The sequence below is a fragment of the Crotalus tigris genome, unplaced genomic scaffold, assembly GCF_016545835.1.
Source record: "Crotalus tigris isolate CLP2741 ecotype Arizona unplaced genomic scaffold, ASM1654583v1 scf7180000020347.5012614909:4044961, whole genome shotgun sequence".
Lineage (NCBI taxonomy): Eukaryota > Metazoa > Chordata > Lepidosauria > Squamata > Viperidae > Crotalus > Crotalus tigris.
This window is the reverse complement of record NW_024097978.1, coordinates 415224-433676: the sequence shown is the minus strand read 5'-3', so window position 1 is coordinate 433676 and position 18453 is coordinate 415224. Positions and strand designations below refer to the sequence as shown.

Here is an 18453-nt window from a genome sequence, read left to right as displayed (position 1 = left end):
ATAAGTATGTGATGGTATGCCCTTGGATTTTAAAAGAAAAAAAATGCAGTTTATATTGAAGTTAAGAATTAATGTTGGAATAGGGCTATTTAACAAAGGGAAGGGCTGCTTTCTCCTCCACAAGGAATTTGCTTTTAGCTTTCTGCTCTCTGCCTAAAAAAAATCTTTCCTTTTCTTAATTTGTTCCTTATTTATCTCTGTTCTCTCTGCCTTGGTTTTGACTGCCTTTCTGTGCTCAGCCAGTCTGTCTAGCTGCCCCCAGTTGCCTCCAGCCATTTCTGGTGAACAGGTTTAGTAGCCAGGCTTTCTTTGCTGAGCCTTGCCACCTACTGCCTCCATCCATTGGTCCATCTCCAGCTGTTGCTTTGTCTCTGATGTTCAGCCTGGCTCTCTTGAGCTACCAGTCAGGTCCTCCACTGCTCTGTCGCCTCTATTGTGGTGCCTTGGCACCACCTGTAGGCCTTCCAGTCCATCACTGCCACCACCCACTGCCTCTGCACTGCTCCCAGCAACCTCATTGGTCCATAGGTTCGTGTTGTTGCTGGCTGCTGCCTTTGCACTGCCCCCAGCTGCCTCGCCAGTCAGTAGCTTTGTGTTGCTACCAGCTGCCTCTTCTCCCCCACTCGAGCTGCTAGCATGCCCCGTTGCCCGGTTTGCTGCGCCGATCTCTGCTTTGTTGGGCTGGGTTGGGTGGCTGATCCACCAGGCCTTTCAGGTAGGCCTCTGTAGGCCTAGAGGTCCTGCAATGTTCCCTTTGTGATCCTGTGTGGCTGCTCTGTTGGATGGGGGACTGCTCTGGTTCCTTTTTGATGAGCTCCAGTCTCTTGACAGGCCTCTCAGGAGCTGCTGGGCCTCTCAGCAGGCAAATTGTTGGTGTTTTCCTCCTGATTCCCTGAGTCTTTTCCTCTCCTTTTCCCTTCTCCAGTCTTTTTTCTTTTTCAATGACCTATTTTTTCTTCTTGACTTCTCCTATTGTTTTATCTTAATTTACTCACAACTTTCCTCCCTGCAATGTGAGCATGCTTCCTCTGTTGCCACCATCTTGAAAACTCATGATTAAATGATTGAATATGTTCTAAAGAGAATCACATATAAGAAAAATATTTTCTGTTTGATTTTTTTCTTTATTTGAGTATTATTATGAGGAAACTCATGTTCTAATTCCATATTTACTAGGGCTTGACTTTCAAATATTCTTATTGCAATATGTATTTATTTTACATTGCACATATTTGTACATAATACTCTCACTTTTTACAGAACCCCCTCAAATTGTTTCAGTAAAACTCTGAAATGCTCTTCTCCACTTGCCTAGCATTTGCAGAGCACAGTTAATAGTGAAATCATAAATAAACCTTTATCTCTCGGTCTGTGGAAGAAGAGGCCCCTGTGGTCTCTACATTGAATATACTTAAAGGCAATATTCTAGAAATAATTATTCTTCATCAATAAAGGTAATTTTCTCCAAAGATTAATAATTTCTTTGTTGTCAGAAGTCCTTATTTAGTTAAGAGATTTTGTATTACTTTTTGTATTAATCAATTCGATAACATTATTGTAAATGTTGTAAGACATGAAAAAAATGTTGCTATTTTTAGTTCTTATTGAAAAGATAGCGTGGAAAAATCTACATCTAACACAACTTAACTACACATTTAATATATTTAATCCAAGGTATAAGGCTCTTGTGGTGTATCTTTGAAAATACTTTCTTCCAAAAGTGATTTGTCTTACAATCATGGCACAACAACCAAGCACAAATCCAGTGCCAAAGCAGCAGTGCCAGATTTACAGTGGGCATCTACTAGTAACAATATGGTGAAATGTATGAGTTTCTGTGCAATGTTTAATAAGGCATCAGGTTTCAAATTTCATCTTTTCTTCCATGTAAACCCAGAGTTTTTTGTGGATGCTAAATACATTGGCAATTTTAAAAGTTTAATATTTGACCTCCACATCTATCATTAATACTAGGAGCTTTAATTAGATCCTAGTATTAGAATTGACTTCTTCCCATGGAGGACAGAGTACAGCAAGCCCCAGTCCCAATATGCAAAAGATCGTTCAAAAGGCCTTGCAATTTTTTTCTTAAATACGCTTTTTTCAGAATTTGATACTTATGGTAGGAGGGAAAGAACTGGGAGAAAAAGTCAGATATTGAAGACGATCCCAAAACATCTTTTCATCTTCATTTCTCTCCAAGTAGGAATTTAAAGTCCGAGGATTTGGAAAGCATCTCGCAGGTCATCAATTTCATAAAGAGGCTGTGAATCAAGGAGAAATAAGTGATCCAAAAGCAATTGTGAGAATATGAGATACGATGACAAAGAAGAATAGTAATAAAGAAAACATCAAGAAAATGTAGGAAGAGCTGGGAAGTGGAGGGAAGGGTATGAATAAGAAATTAAGGCAAGAGAAGAGCAAATAGAAGGCACTGATTCTGCTTACACTGATGAGAAGTGAGAGAAGATCAATGAAGAAGAAGGAAGCTCAGTGAGAAAAGTAAATACTCACCAAAAGAATACGCTGGAGTTGTCTGGTAAGACGCACAGAATTTTCATGAAGCCCTTCCCAGGCTTTGAAGGTTTTTTTGCGGTTTTCCACAAAGGTGTTCCAGCAGTAAAAATAGTCTGATAAGAAAGAGTCATGAAACATTTAAATTCAGTTAGATGTTATCTCCTTAGGCTGCGCAAATCTTTTGAAAGAGTTGCTTTGAGAATTCACGGGAGCATGTATAAAACATCTCTTTTGAAATAAAGCAACTCTCTCTTCACTGGCTCACTTGATTCTTTTAGCTGTTCCCACCTGTCTCCCCATGCTAATCTTTTGAAGGATTTGCACAGCCTTTATATCATGGGTATCAAATTCATCACGTGACGTGTCATGACGTATTGCAACTCTTTTTGTATTGCTGGCAATGGGGTGGGCGCGGCTTCGGTATGATGAAACCGGCCTGTGGGCCCGCAGTTTGACACCCCTGCTTTATATTCATCTGACAAGTATAATTAGTTTATTTTGTTTCAAGGTCATAATGCAGATAGCCCCTAAGTTTCATTGTATGATATTACCTCTCTTTGCCTAATAACTAGCAGAATTTAATCTGTATTAAACTAAATTAAATTAATTTGAGGGAGACCAATCAATCAAATGGTAAGAAGGGAACTAAGATACAAAACAAATGAAACAAACACAGGATCAGTCAAAAGGGATCCAATGCTATACATTAATGTTTGAAGTATGCGGAACAAACAGGGCCAACTTGAAGCCTTAGCACATGGGGACAAGTATGACATTGTTGCCATTACTGAAATTTGTGGGATGAAGGAAGGCAGATGTGATTTTGGAACCACTGAAACATATCTGTCAAGGATCCTGGAGTACTGAGGAACTAATAGAGGGCTAGATGTGTTTCCAATTTTCAAAAGGGGGGGGGGAATGGATCTAGGAAACTACATATCAATCAGCCTGACATTAATATCTGTGAAGATTCTGGAAAAGATAATCAAGCAATGGAACACATTGAAACAAGAACAACACATAGAAACAAACAAAGCTATTTTCAGAAGCCAGTATGTATTTGTTAAAAACAGATTATGCTAGACAGCCTTTTTTGCATTCTTTGACAGTGACAAAATTAGTAGACCAGCAAAATGCTCCAGACATAGTATACTTAGATTTCATCAAGGCACTTCACAAAGTAGACCACAACCTACTTCTTGGTAAGACAGAAAAAATGCAGCATAGACACCACCAGATGGATTCATAACTGGCTGACCAACTGCACTCAACATGTAATCCTTAATGGAACTACATCCACATGGAGAGAAGCATTGGTACTCCAATGTTGTATCTTAGACCTAGTACTCTTCAGTATCTTCCCCTAGATGAGAAAGGGAGGTCATCAAATTTTTAAATGACTCCAAGCTCTGGTAATAGCCCAAACCTTAGAAGATAGGCTCAAGCTCTAAAAGAATCTTGTTGCGGCATACCCAACAAAATGCAATTCAGTAGTGAGAAAAGTAAGCTTTTACACTTACTGAAGAAAAATCAACTTCATATGTATAGAATAGGTGGCATCTGGCTCAACAACAGTTACTATGAGAAGGACCTAGGTCTTCTAGTGGCAACCACTTAAGTATGAGCCAGCAATGTGCTACAGCTGCCAAAACAGCCAATGCAGGCTAGGCTGCATCAACAGAGGGATAGTATCAAGAGCATGTGAAGTGCCAATACTGCTTTATACTGCAGTGATAAGACCAGACTTGGAATACTGCAGTTTTGGTCACCACAAAAAAAAAAAAAAAATGTTGAGACCCTAGAACAAGAAAAGCAACAAAGATAACTAGTGGACTGGAGGCTAAACTATACAATGAACAGTTGTGTGAACCATGTATGTCTAGTGTAATGAACAGAAGGACTAGGGCTGATATGATAGCAGACTTCCAATATTTGAGAGTCCCTCACAGGGGATAGATCTGTTCTCCAAAGCACCTGAGGGCAGGATAAGAAGTAATGGAAGATCATTAAAGAGAGATCTAACCTAGCATTAAGGAGAAATTTTCTGTGAGAACAATTAATCAGTGGAACAGCTTGCTTCCAGACGTTGTGGGTGCTCTATCACTGGAGGTTTTTAAGAAGAGATTGGGCAGCCACTTTTCTAGAGTGGTATAGGAACTCCTGCTTGAAAAGGCGGTTGGATTAGAAGATCTCCAAGATCCCTACCAACTCTTGTTATTCTGTATTTTAATTATGAAAAAAGTGGTATTTTCCTGACCTATTCTCAATACTATTCCCCCCTCAATATCCTTTTATTAGACTATTTTATTACTTCCAGTGAGGGGTAATTGTGGTTTCTATACTATACCAAGCTATGTCTGTTGTACTCTAGTGGCATAATTAGTTTTGCTTCTGAAATCTCTTCAGGTTTTGGATTTGCTTTTGAAATTTCTTGAGATTGCAGGTAAACAAATCAAAATTTTACAAGATGTCATCTTTTAATTCTACAACAATTTTCAATTATTTTAGTTCTTAATTTTACAATTCCATGAATTTTGTAAGGGATTATTACAGATGCCATAATGCTGACTCTTCCTTTACAGCATAGGTGGTCCAACCTTTTTGGCTTGCCAGGGCAACATTAAGTGAAGAGGAAGTGCCTTGGACCTCATATAAAATATATAATATAGTTAATGTATAGGTAATATAATGTATCCCACAGTCTCTGGGTTGGACATGTCTGCTTTACAGTGTTGGCTATATTTTGCAGTCACAATTATTTATTATTCTAGATGCCATCATTCTGCAATATCTTACCTTTGAAGGTCATGATGGCAATCTGAGCTCCTGCACGGTGTAGACGTCTCAAGCCTTCAGGCTCAGCATTCCTCTCCTCACAGAAGTACAAACGGGCAGCAAAAATGCGCAGTGTCAGATTAGGATATGCACACAAAAAGTCAGCCACATGCCGGGCACAATCATAACATGGGCTCCAGGAGGTGAACCAAGTGATACGATAGCAGTGTCTTGGATCCAGATCCCAAGTGGAAATGTAACGTAGGAAGAGAACTTCAACATGGCAACCTGACTAAATAGCAATGGTACAGAAAAAACTGGGATATGACCAACATACAATGAAAGGCAGAGCCTATAAAAAAAGGATATAAGAGAAATCTAAAGGTTCCCCAGATTAGGATTGAGTTGCTCAATCTACAAATAAAAATTGTATGATCAGGAGTATCACATTTTCTTACATGACACCATGTCAAGTTGCTAGTGAAAACTTATATGTATGATTGATACAGTGGCGGGATTCAGCCAGTTCATACCACTTCAGCAGAACCAGTAGCTAATTTTTTTGTTGCCCAGGCATAGAATGGACTTCCAGAAGTGGCATCCACACAGAGAACCGGTTGTTCACATATTTGAATCCCACCACTGGATTGATTCCATCCTATATCTACCCTCCTTCATACATGGAAATAATATTAAGCCAAAGAATATCAGTTATCTATCTATCTATCTATCTATCTATCTATCTATCTATCTATCTATCTATCTATCTATCTATCTATCTACCTACCTACCTACCTACCTACCTACCTACCTACCTACCTATCTATCTATCCAGTGCTTTTTTTTTTTTTTTTTAAAGGTGCCGGAACTTACACACGTCATACATCTCGCCTTGCTTACCCTACAAGGTTCCATCCAAAAAAGGTGCCGGAACTCCATTCTGGGCGTTCTATGAGAAAAAAAGCCATCTATCTATCTATCATCTATCTATCTATCTATCTATCTATCTATCTATCTATCTATCTATCTATCTATCTATCTATCGCAGTTTATAACATTTCTGAGTGAAAATAATAGTTTTAATTTAACACATTCCAGGTATTGTTTTGCCATTTATAAATTGTATTGTTTCTTAGCTGACAATATTGGGAAGATATTTAGATAATTGGCAGAGAAAATGAAATAATGGGTAATGAAAGTGCATTTTGGGGTAATAAATTAATCAGGAGGTCATTACAAATAAGACTTCTGCATATGTATGATTTAAGACCCAGACCTTCTTTTAACCTTTTTAAGTTACCTGTCTTGTTTTTATACATCATGCATGTAGTCCCATTATACCAGGGATAGGCAACCTTGGCTCTTTTAAGACTTATGGACTTCAACTCCCAGAATTCCTGAGCTAGCCTTGAAGTCCACGAGTCATAAAAGAGCCAAGGTTGCCTACTCCTGCATTACACTGATCAGGCTGGCATTGAGGTGCTTCCAGACACAATATCTAAAACTGTCAATTAAAAGGCAGCTATTTTATTTTTTCCCTCAATAGGTTTTTGATGGCAGGAAAAAGACAGACTCTTTAGAAACTATGAATCATTCAAGGTAATTTTAAAGAAAACTAAAACTGAGTGTAGCCAAAGTTTTGCTCTATTGGTCCTATGTTATTTATTGGGGATATTTTTTTACTTTTAATAGTCAGTCTGAATCTGGTTTCCTCTGATTTAAATCCATTACTCTGCATTCTGCAAGGAGAGAAAAGAGATACTGATCTTCAATATAATATTCTTTAAAATACTTGACTAATGTGTGCTACTACCCCACCTGATTTTTTTTCAAGGCTAATCTATCCAACTGCATCATTTTTTCTTCATTGATCTTAAAAATCATCCTTGTTGCTCTTCACCAATCATGTTTTAATTTCCCTGAATCTTTAAAGTGTAGTACTAGAATAGGATATAGTACCTGAGGTGAAATCTGAATAAAGTAGAATAAAATAGAACAATTTCTTCTGATTTAGAAATTACAGCTATAATTATGTAGATGGAGCCTAAAACTGCATTTCTCCTTTTTGCAACTGTATCATATTTATTTGCTGCTATCTCAGACTCTTAGTAGCTAACAAGCCATATTTTTCTTCAGTTATATCATATTGTTTAGTAGGAGTATCGAGCACTTTGTATTTGTTATGGCATTCTATTAAGAAACAAAGATGGACATTTTTAACAAAACTGAAGATCAGGCATTTGCTAGTGCATAAAACTCTATAGGCCTTAGTTATATAACTTGCTTATTCATTTAGGTTAGCATAAATAACTTGCAAGTATGCACATTTGAAATTTAGGGTAGAAAATTGCTGTTTTTCAGATCTTAGCAGAGGGGCCAACAAATTGGACTGATAAAAAAAAGAGGAGGAATCTAAGTAATAGAAAATATGGCTTCTGGTGGTATTCAGCTGCGCCGATGGCGGCTTTCTTTAAGCCATCCGCCCTGGGACTGTGTAAAAGCCAGTGGGGACAGTGAAGATCAGCTGTCTCACGGCTTAAAACCTCTTTCCTTGGGAAAAGAGGAGGAGGAGAGTTTCTCGGGTAAAGGTAGAGCTCCCCGAGACCCATATATTTTTAGGGAAGTCGGAGGGTAGAGTTTCCTTGGAGCCCGAGTTTTACTCCACATTCCAGGTCGCCTTTGTTCCGAACTTTTGGAACAAAGCTAGACGCCGCTTTCACATCTGCTTTTTAAAGTGAGATTGTGAGTATTTAAAAGCAGACGGAGCTGACCAGGAGAAATCAGAATTGGGACTATTTAGGACTTTAACTCCTTAGAAAACATCTTCTTCTTTAAAAAAGATTTTTTCTTTGTTTGAAGATAGAAAGGGAAAGTGACGGAACTTAAAGATGGCGCTCGGCTTTTTCTGCTTGTTGTAACAAAGTTAATACGAACATTCAATTTCAAAGGCAAGAACTTTCCTTTCCCCCTTTTTTGGGATTGTACTTTCTGTTTTTTTTTTCTTTTTCTTATTACTGATTGGAATTTATATTATAAGACTGTGGACTTTTAGGATTGTAACTCCCCTGATATTGTTTTAAAAATGGCTTCAAAAAGATTTGTGTCTTCGGTTCCAAAAGCTTCCATTTCCTCTCCGATGATACAGACACAGACTGCTTCTCAAACTAAGCCAAAATCGCCCCCTCCTTCTCCTCCACCACCTGCTTTTTCTTTTAAAGATTTACAAGATGCTTTAAAACAAACTGCTTCAGATATTAAAGAAGAGGTGGCAGATCTTTTGGATGTTAAATTGGCTTCAGAGAGGGCTCCAATGGCAGAATTATTGGAGGAGAAGAATAAAATCATGAGGGAAGATATTGTGTTTGCTTTTCAAGGTCTTGCTGTGCATATTGAGAGAATTGATGACAGACTGGATGATGTGATGGAAAATGCGGAGAAATTAGAATGCAGAGTTGATGAAGTTGAGCATAAGATAGAGATGACACAGGATGAATTACTTATTTCACAGTATAGGGATATGGAATTAGCTCTGCACATCAGGGGTTTAAAAGAAAACCCCCACGAGGATTTAAGAGAGTTGGTGGTTAAAGATATTGCTTTTAATCTGGGATGGAAGCCGGAAGAGATCTGGGATGGGATTGAAAAAAATTTCAAAGTGAATTTATGGATTGCCAGGCAAAGAAATTTACCAAGAGATGTGGTCATATATTTTTCTAGAAGATTAATTCGTAATGAAATTATACAAGCTTTTTACAAACAGAGATTCCAAATTGCAAACCAAGATGTTATAATTTTGAAAGAAATACCTCCCAAAATTTTAAGAAAAAGAAAAGAATTTACTTTTTTATCAGAGGAGCTTAAACATCGTCAAATCCAGTTTAGATGGGAAATTCCAGCTGGGATAGTGGTGAACTACCTAGGAACATGTTATAGATTAAACACAGTGTTAAAGGCAAAAGATTTTTACTCTAGCGTTCTGAAGGCTGTTTCGCCCGTATCTCCCCAAGCTAGCAAAACTGGAGACGAACAAGCAATTGGAGGTGCTATTGCTAGTGAGTTGCAAGTGGAGCCTGCTTTACAGGTTTTAGAGATAAAAGAACAAAGGATGACTCGTGCTGCGCATAAACGCAGGGAAAAAGAACAGAAGCAAAAGGCTAGTGAAAAAAATAGAAGGAACTGTTGCTACAGAGCCTGTGGGAGGAGCAAGACCAAAGAGATCATCTACAGTTGATCTACAAGTTATGCTTCAAAGGCTTCAAGCAGCTTCGGATGTCAAAGCTACTGACATGGAATGTTAATGGCTTGAACTCACCACAGAAGAGAAAAAAGTATTTCATTATCTGAAACAATATAACAATGATGTGATCTGTTTGCAAGAAACTCATATAACTTTGAAAGATTCTAAATATTTGATAAACTCTCGTTTAGGTTCGCATTTTATAGCTCCTGCCCCAGGAAAAAAGGGGGGAATTATAATTTATGTTAAAAAAAACTTATCGGCCAAACTAATTGACACTGATTCTCAAGGAAGATATGTTATTATCGAGTTAGTACTACAAGGCAAGAAATTCCTTATTGTTGGACTATATGCTCCAAATCAACAACAGAAACAATTTTAGAAGCTTTTGCATGGTAAAATAAATCAGTTGGATTATAAATCGGTTATTTTGATGGGTGATTGGAATGGAGTTTTGGACACAAGGAAGCATAAAAAGGGTTCTTTTAAAACTTTTAATCAAACCAGATTGCCAAAAGCTTTTTTTGATATGAAAGATGATTTGGAACTTACAGATATTTGGCGAGAGAGGAATTTAAATGAAAAAGACTTTACTTTTTATTCTGATAGACATCAATCATTCTCTAGGATTGATTTTTTTTTTATTACTACTGACTTCCTCTCTAGGGTTAAAAAAGTCAAGATTTTTCCTAGGACTTTATCTGATCACAGCCCTGTTTGGTTGCAGTTATTTACGGAAGATGGGAATAGAAGATCTTGGAGACTGAATGAAAACTTATTTACACGGGAGGAATTGGTGCAGAAATGTAGAGAATATTTGAAGAATATTTTTGTCTTAAATATGAATAAGCGTACGTCAAGGTCTATGGTGTGGGACACTAGCAAAGCCTATATGAGGGGGGGGTTGATTCATATGAATAAGGCTTTTAGGTCTAAATGGATTCAAAAACGCAAAGAAATTGAAGAAGATATCAAATCTAAAGAAAAGGCTCTTGTGTTAAACCCAATGGATAATAAGTTAAAGGTTTCTATAAATTTGCTTAGGGAGCAATTGAATATGTTAATGGCAGATCAGGTTGCAACTAATCTGCGTTATATAAAACATAATACATTTTGTAATGCCAATAAGCCAGGTAGGTGGTTGGCTTATCAATTATGTAAAAAACAGAAGGCTAGAATTATAGAGAAAGTAAAATATAAAGGTAGTGAAGTTTATCAACAAGATTTGATTAAAAAGTGTTTTTTAGATTTTTACACAAAACTATATGCTAGTGATAACATACAGGATTCAGATGTAGAGAAATATTTACAATCTGTACATTTTCCTAAACTTTCTATTGAACAACAAAATGCGATGAATTGCCTAATTACTTCAGAGGAAATTAGTTTTGCTATTAAACAGTTAAAGATTGGAAAGGCTCTGTGCACAGATGGATTAACGGCTAAGTATTATAAAATGTTATGTCAAGAAATGATAGAGCCATTAAAGGAACTTTTTAATGATATATTGTTGGGAGCTTCGATCCCTCCTTTTTGGCGGAGGGCTTTTATATCATTAATTCCTAAGGAGGATCAGGATCTTACTGAACCTAAAAATTATAGACCTATATCTCTTTAAAATGTAGATTATAAGATTTTTTCTAAAGTTCTGGCAAATAGATTAATGCAGGTTTTGAAGGACTTAATTCATAGTGATCAATCAGGATTTATAACAGGAAGGTACATGAAGTATAATACAAGACAAATTATTAATTTAATTGAGTATTTGGATAAGAATAATCAGATTCCAGCAGCTTTTATATTTTTGGATGCTGAGAAAGCTTTTGATCAATTAGATTGGAAATTTTTATTTTTATTAATTGAAAAAATGAATTTTGGAGATAAGTTTTTACATGCTCTCAAGGCTATATATCACCAGCAGTCTGCTCAAATTATTATTAATGGGGGATTGACAGAGACTTTTAATATTGAAAAGGGTACAAGACAAGGTTGTCCATTATCTCCTTTGTTATTTGTGTTGACAATGGAGATTTTTTTAATTCAAATTCGAAAGTCTACATTACTTAAGGAAATAAAAATAAATAACAATGATTACAGATTGAGAGCTTTTGCAGATGGTTTGGTTTTAATTTTACAACAATCGATTCAATCAGTTAGTCATTTATTAGAACTTATAACTCAACATGGAAAAGTTTCTGGTTTTAAAGTTAACAATGATAAGACTAAGATATTATCTAAGAATATAACTGAGAAGGGTAATGAAACTTTAGTTAGACTTACAGGTTTTCAGATAGTGAAGAAGGTTAAATATTTGGGAGTGTTTATAACTGCTTCTAATGGAAAATTATACAAGAATAATTACAAAGTATTATGGACAAAAGTACAAAAGGATTTAAATGACTGGAAAAAATTGCAATTGTCATTGTTGGGGAGAATTTCAGCTGTTAAAATGAATGTTCTACCAAAGTTTCTTTTTTTGTTCCAAATGATACCCATTTTAAAAAAAGATGCTAATTTGGATGAGTGGCAGAAGGGTATTAATAAATTTATATGGTCTGGGAAGAAACCAAGGGTGAAGTTTAAGATTTTGCAAGATGCTCGTGAAAGAGGAGGGCTTAAAGCACCTAATTTAAAATTATATTATGATGCAGCCGCATTAACTTTGATAAGTGACTGGCTTAACTAAACAAATAAAAATATTCTTTTTCTTGAAGTGTGGGATTTATTATATGGTTGGCATGCATACTTGATTTTTAATAAGAAAGTTGATTGGGCTTTTAAATCGCATATTTTAAGAAGTGCCCTACTTCGAGTTTGGAAGAAGTATTATTATAGGTTAAATTATAAAATACTTATTTGGGGGATTCCTGGACCTGCAATAGAAGGGATATCGAAGGAGATGAATTTTGGAAAAATTTCGTATAAAGAATTACTTATCTGGTCAGGTAATGATTGGCAATTAAAGTCTTTGGATGTATTAAGACAAGAAAATACTTTACAGTCATGGTTTCAATATTTACAAATAGTGGATAGGTGGACTTTAGATAAGAAAATGGGGATAACATTAGGAGATAAAAATTTGATAATACAGATTAAAGATCAGAACAAGGCACATATAAAAAAAATTATAATATTTTAATAGAATTGGATTCGGAAACGGAACTGGTAAAAGACTGTATGGTGAAATGGGCTCAGAATATTCAGGAATCAATCCCATTGGGCTTATGGGAGATAATTTGGATTAGAAATGTTAAATTCACAGAGGCTCAAAATTTAAGAGAAAACTTTTATAAAATGTTTTATAAGTGGCACTTGGATCCTAAAAAGGTATCTTGCATGTACCCTAATTTACAGCCCAAATGTTGGAGGTATGGTAGTTCTGATGCAAGTTACTTTCATATTTGGTGGACTTGTAAAATATTAAGGCTTTTTGGATTATGATTTGGTAGAACATTCAAAATATTTTTAAAAGGAAGATAAAGTTTACTCCTTAACTATTTTTATTAGGGATTTTTGAGGATTTTGATGTTAAAGATACTGTTTTAATGTTGAATTTAATTACAGCAGCAAGGTTATTGATAGGTCAATATTGGAAGAAAGATTTGTTGCCTACATTAGAAGAATGGACATTTAAGGTTTCTAACTTAGCAGAAATGGCTAAAATTTCTGCTTATTTAAAGGATCACACACAAGAAAGATATATTATAGTATGGAGAAGATGGATAGATTATATTAGGATTAAATATGGAACTGAAAAGTTCCATTTATTTTATGATTAAAAAATAAGTATTATTAATAATATTTTTATTATTTTTATTATTATAATATAATAATTGCTTACAAATTGATTTGTTTATAATGTGTTATTAAGGTTTAAAGGAAGTTAAGGGTTAAGTATGATTTTAATTGTTGTATAAATTGTTAAACTTGTTTAGCTTATGATTAATATATTTGTTAACTTAATTAGATTATGTTTAATATGTTTGAAATACCCTGTACTTGGCTCCGGAAAGTGGGGGGGTGGGGGTAGGGGGTAGGGTAAATAGGTTTATTTTGTAACTTTTAATAAAACTTTTTAAATAAATAAATAAATAAGAAAATATCAGGATGAACCAAGCTAAGGCTATAGAAAATTTGGTAATAAAAAAGACTGGACAATCCCAAGCCAAAATCAATGTAATGCATATTGTACTCTAAGTACCTTGACCAATTAGGGATAGGATAGGCAGAACTAAAAAGATATCAAACCATCTAATGAAGGATATTAGGATTTTAGAAGGAACTACTCTATCAAAATCTAATTCTCTTTTTTCACCACCATTATTTACTTCTACAATCTTCAGCTATCTACCACCAAGCTCTATGTAACAGAACTTCAAAATTTTGCCTTCCTCCATTTTAGGCTGTCTTTGCTTATTGAAATAAAGTATTAAAATCTGTCTCAAACTTTTGAAAAATGAGGGAACGTGGGATAGTACTCTTCAAATATCTTAAAGGAATTCATAACAAGACTGTAATAAAATCCGAGGGACTTCCGGTGGATTTGCCACGCGATGGCGGCTACTTTGTAGCCGTCCTCCTGGGTAAGTGTAAGAACCGCTATGAACAGCAGACATCAGCTGTTCAGCAGTTCAAAACCCCCTCCCGGGCAAAGGGGGGGCAGAGAGTTGTCTGAATAGTGGTAGAGCCTCTTATGCACCCCCCAAGTTTTTCTTTTGGGGGGTGAAAAGAGTGCTCCCACGGAGTTCAGACTTGTCTCCACTTCCCAGCTGCTTTTGCCCTTAGGGACAAAACGAGCCACTGCAACCACCTCCGTGATTAAAGAGAACTGGTGAGATTTTTTTTATAAACGGACAGAGCTGAGTAGAGGATTTAGTTTTTGCTTCTTTGATTTATTTGGATTTTAAGTTTCAAGACTTGTTTTTACTTTTATACGCCCTCTTTTTATTTTTTTTTCCCTTTGTTGAAAGGGAAAGTAAAATGGCGATCGGCAAGCCTCTCGGTGTTTTTTTTTCGGAAGCTAGAATGGTGACTGGCAGGCTTTTTGGTGTTTCTTTTTTTCCCTTTCCTTTTTTCTTTTTTGTTTTTTTTATGATTGGAATGGAGTGTTAGTATTATTATTTTTGTTTAATTTTCGTGTTTTGTATTTTGTACTTTTCGGTACTTTTAAAAAATGGAATGGATTTTTTCTATTTAATTATTTTTTTTCTTCTCCTCCTTTTTCTTCTTTTTTTTTGAACTCCCTTCTTTTTAATAATGATCCCTCTTGAAGGATTTTTTTTTTTTTAATTTAGGGAGTTAATTTCTTATTTTTTTTGCTTAATTTTTGCAATTTTTAAGAAGGAATAAAGTTTTTTTAAGATGGCCCCAAAGCGTCCAGTAATCTCTACAGCTTCCAAGGTGGCTTCTTCTTCAGTGTTATCGTCAGGGCAACAACCTAAATTAATAGTTTCACCTTCTTCCTTGCCACAGTCAACAATGGTGAAGGACTTGCAAGATATGATACTTCAAATTAGGGGAGAAATGAAAGAGATTTTAGAGGAAAATAATAAGACTTTGAGGCAAGAGATAGTTTTGACTTTAAAAGGAGTTGCTTCTGTTCTTGAAAAGTTGAACTCTCGCGTAGAAGAGGTAGTAGAAAAACTGGAATTGATGGAGGGAAAATTTGAAAGTATGGAAAAAGAGATGAAAAACTTTCAAGATGAGATTCTTATGCTTCAATATAAACAAATGGAATATGCCTTAAGAATAAGAGGTTTACATGAGTCTGTGCAAGGAGATTTGAGAGAGATGGTGGCAAAGGACTTTGCTGTGATTCTGAACAGAGAAGAAGAGGAAATACTTAGTGGAATTGATCAGACATTTAGAGTTAACTCTGTGGTGGCAGAGCAAAAGAATTTGCCAAGAGATGTGGTAATTTACTTTGGGAAAAGATCCCTGCGCAATGAAATTATACAAGCCTTGTTATAAGAAGAGGTTTCAAATTGCTTCACAAGATGTTATAATTTTAAAGGAGATCCCACCAAAAATTTTAAGAAGAAGAAAGGAGTTTGCTTTTTTAGCAGATGAACTTAAAAAGAGACAAATTTTGTTTAGATGGGATGTTCCGACTGGAATGGTGGTGAGCTACCTGGGGATACGTTATAGTCTTAATACTGTTTCTAAAGCAAAAGATTTTTATACTTCGATCCTGAGGGTATGCTCATCGTCACCTATCATGTTTAAAGCTTTGGAAGAAAAAAAGGCAGAACTGCAGTCAGAAGTGCTAAGAATTATGAAAATTGGGAAACTTCAGTTTGAGGGGCCTCAACAAGTAGAGATGGAGGAGCAGAAGACAACCTGTGTAACATATAATTGTAAAGAAAAGGATCAACAGAAGAAGTTTAAGGAAGGTCCACAAGTATTGGTTCCTGAATCTGCGGGAGAAGTAGGATTTATAAATTCTTTGGAGCAATCTTTAATGCTAGAACTGCAGTCTGAAGAGCCTATATTAATTAAAAATGGGAGGCCTCAACAAGTAGAGATGGAGGAGCAGAAGATAACCTGTGCAACATATAACTGTAAAGAAAAGGATCAACAGAAGAAGCTCAAGGAAGTTCCACAAGAGATGAAAGACCAGAAGACAACTTGTCCAACATATAAACGTATAGAAAAGGAGGTTGAGGAAACCTCACAGGTATTGGTTCCTGAGACTTGTGCAACATATAAATGTAAAGAAAAAGCAACATGTAAACATAAAGAGAAAGACCAACAGAAGAAGGAGGTTGAGGAAGTTTCACAGGTATTGGTTCCTGAGTTTGTGGGAGAACCAGGACTTACAAAATTTTTTGGAGCGATCTTCAAGGGCAGATTTTAATGCATTTCTTTCGATGCTTATGGGCAAGAGAGACTGATAAGGATTGTGTTTATAGTGGACGCAACCGGCTATTGGACAGAAGATTATGGAGACTGAATGAAAATTTTAGATAAGAAGTTTAAGTTTAAGTATTTTGTTTAGGTATTTAGAAGATTATTGAGATTGCAGGAGAAGTAAAATTTATAATGTTTTTGGAAAATGTCTTAAGTAATGTTTAAATATGTGTTCTGGGATAATAATATGTATGACATGAAAAGGTTTAGAGTATATTATAAAATGATGGATAATAATATAAATGATATGAAAAGGGTTTAGAGTATACTATAGTTTGTTTAAAGATTGGTTTCTTTTCTTTTTTTAATTATTATTATTATTCTTAAGAGAAGTTAATTTGTTTAATTAAATTTTAGATAAGAAGTTTAGATATAAGTATTTAGTTTAACTAATTAAATGAGTATCCAGTCCTAATGGTATAATGAATGTTCATATGCTTATTTTTGTGTTTTAGAGTAAAGAAAGAGGGAGATTAGATTAGATTTTATAGTGTAGGTATAGATATTTAAAGAAAGTAATGTTCAAATTGGTGTTTTGGTGATTCTTTATAGAATGATGGGTAATAATATAACTACAATATTAGAAAAGGTTTAGAGCACAGGTCGGCAACCTGCGGCTCCGGAGCCGCATGCGGCTCTTTGAGCCTTCCCCTGTGGCTCCCAGCCTCCTCTGCCTTTGCAGAGAGAGACAGAGACAGAGAGAGGCAATTGCACGTCCCTGCTTCTCTCTCTCTCTCTTTCTGTGTGTGTTTTGTGTGTGTGTGTGTGTGTGTGTGTGTAAAAAAGAGAGTGCACTCAGTGTTCTCCGAGAAGCTGAAAAGCTTTCTGGGCGGAGCTCCTCCCTTTGCTGCGTCTCTGCAGGAAGCAGGAAGCAGGAAGGGCAGGAGAGAGCTAGCTAGCCCAGCTAGGCTGACTCAGGAATTCTGGGAGTTGAAGTCCATGAGTCCATGAGTCATAAAAGAGACAAGGTTGGTTACCCCTGAGATTGTTGGACAACAGCTTGAAGCTTGCCAGGTGAGCAGCAGATGGGGGGGGGGAGAAAGAGAGAGAGAGAAAGAGAGAGAGGGAGGGAGAGAGAGAGAGAGGAAAGAGAGAGAAAGAAAGAAAGAGAGTGGGGGAAGAGGAGTGGCAGACCAAAGGCAGATAGAGAGGGAGGGAGGGAGAGAGACAGAGAGAGAGACCCTTTTGACATCTAAAATGAAGATAACACTGCATATATCCTTTTTTTACCTGTGTGTGTATGTAATTTTATTCTCTTAAAGCATTCTCTTGGTGATCATTGTTTTAATAGTATGGATATTCCCAAGAGTGATATTTTTACTTTTATTTTTAGTGTGTGTGTGTGTGTACACACACACACACACACACACACCTATAATAAAGGTAAAAAAGGATATATGCAGTGTTATCTTCATTTTAGATATCAAAAGGGTTTTCGGCTCCCGGTGTTTTGTTTTTGGTGGGAAACGGGTCCAAGTGGCTCTTTGAGTGTTTTGGGTTGCCTACCCATGGTTTAGAGTATATCATAATATGTGTTTAAAGCTTGTAATTATTATCTTTTAGAGAAGACAATTTGTTTAATTTAAGGTATTTAGATTTGTTTGGATTTATATGTGTTTTAAGTTTTTTTATTTCTTATCTTTTTTGAAAAATTTTAATTAAGCCTGTACTCAGCTCTGGGAAGGTTGAGGGAGGGTATGGGAGGTTTGGAGAGAGGGGGGAAGGTATGGGAGGGTGGGGGGTTTGGGGAAGGGATTTATTTTGTAAAATTCAAAAACTTTCAATAAAAAAAAAAAGACTGTAATGAAATCCGTCCTCTGTCTTCCCAAAGTGGATTAAGGAAAACATTTTGATTGGTTAATGGGATCTATTATACAAATGAAAGTGTCAGCTGGAAACACTTGGAGAAGAAAGTAGAATGTTTCTAGAACCAGCTTCACTTTTTGCCAAAAACTGGGCAATGTTGGAAAAGGAAATAATCATTCTCTCCAATGTTCCAGAAATAATTGAAGAAG

The 18453-nt window shown here is 36.0% G+C and overlaps 1 protein-coding gene across 1 annotated transcript in view; it reads right to left on the bottom strand.

Moving 5' to 3' along the window:
* Nucleotides 1–1165: 1165 nt before the first annotated feature.
* The window catches only part of AICDA (activation induced cytidine deaminase), a 39284-nt gene continuing 21996 nt past the window's right edge, over nucleotides 1166–18453 (bottom strand). Inside the window, exons 3-5 of the mRNA XM_039366679.1 lie at nucleotides 5314–5584; nucleotides 2515–2630; nucleotides 1166–2264 (exon numbers count right to left, since the gene is read on the bottom strand). Of these exons, the coding sequence (XP_039222613.1) occupies nucleotides 2211–2264; nucleotides 2515–2630; nucleotides 5314–5584 (441 nt within the window). The 3' untranslated portion in view covers nucleotides 1166–2210. The remainder of the gene's footprint in view (nucleotides 2265–2514; nucleotides 2631–5313; nucleotides 5585–18453) is intronic.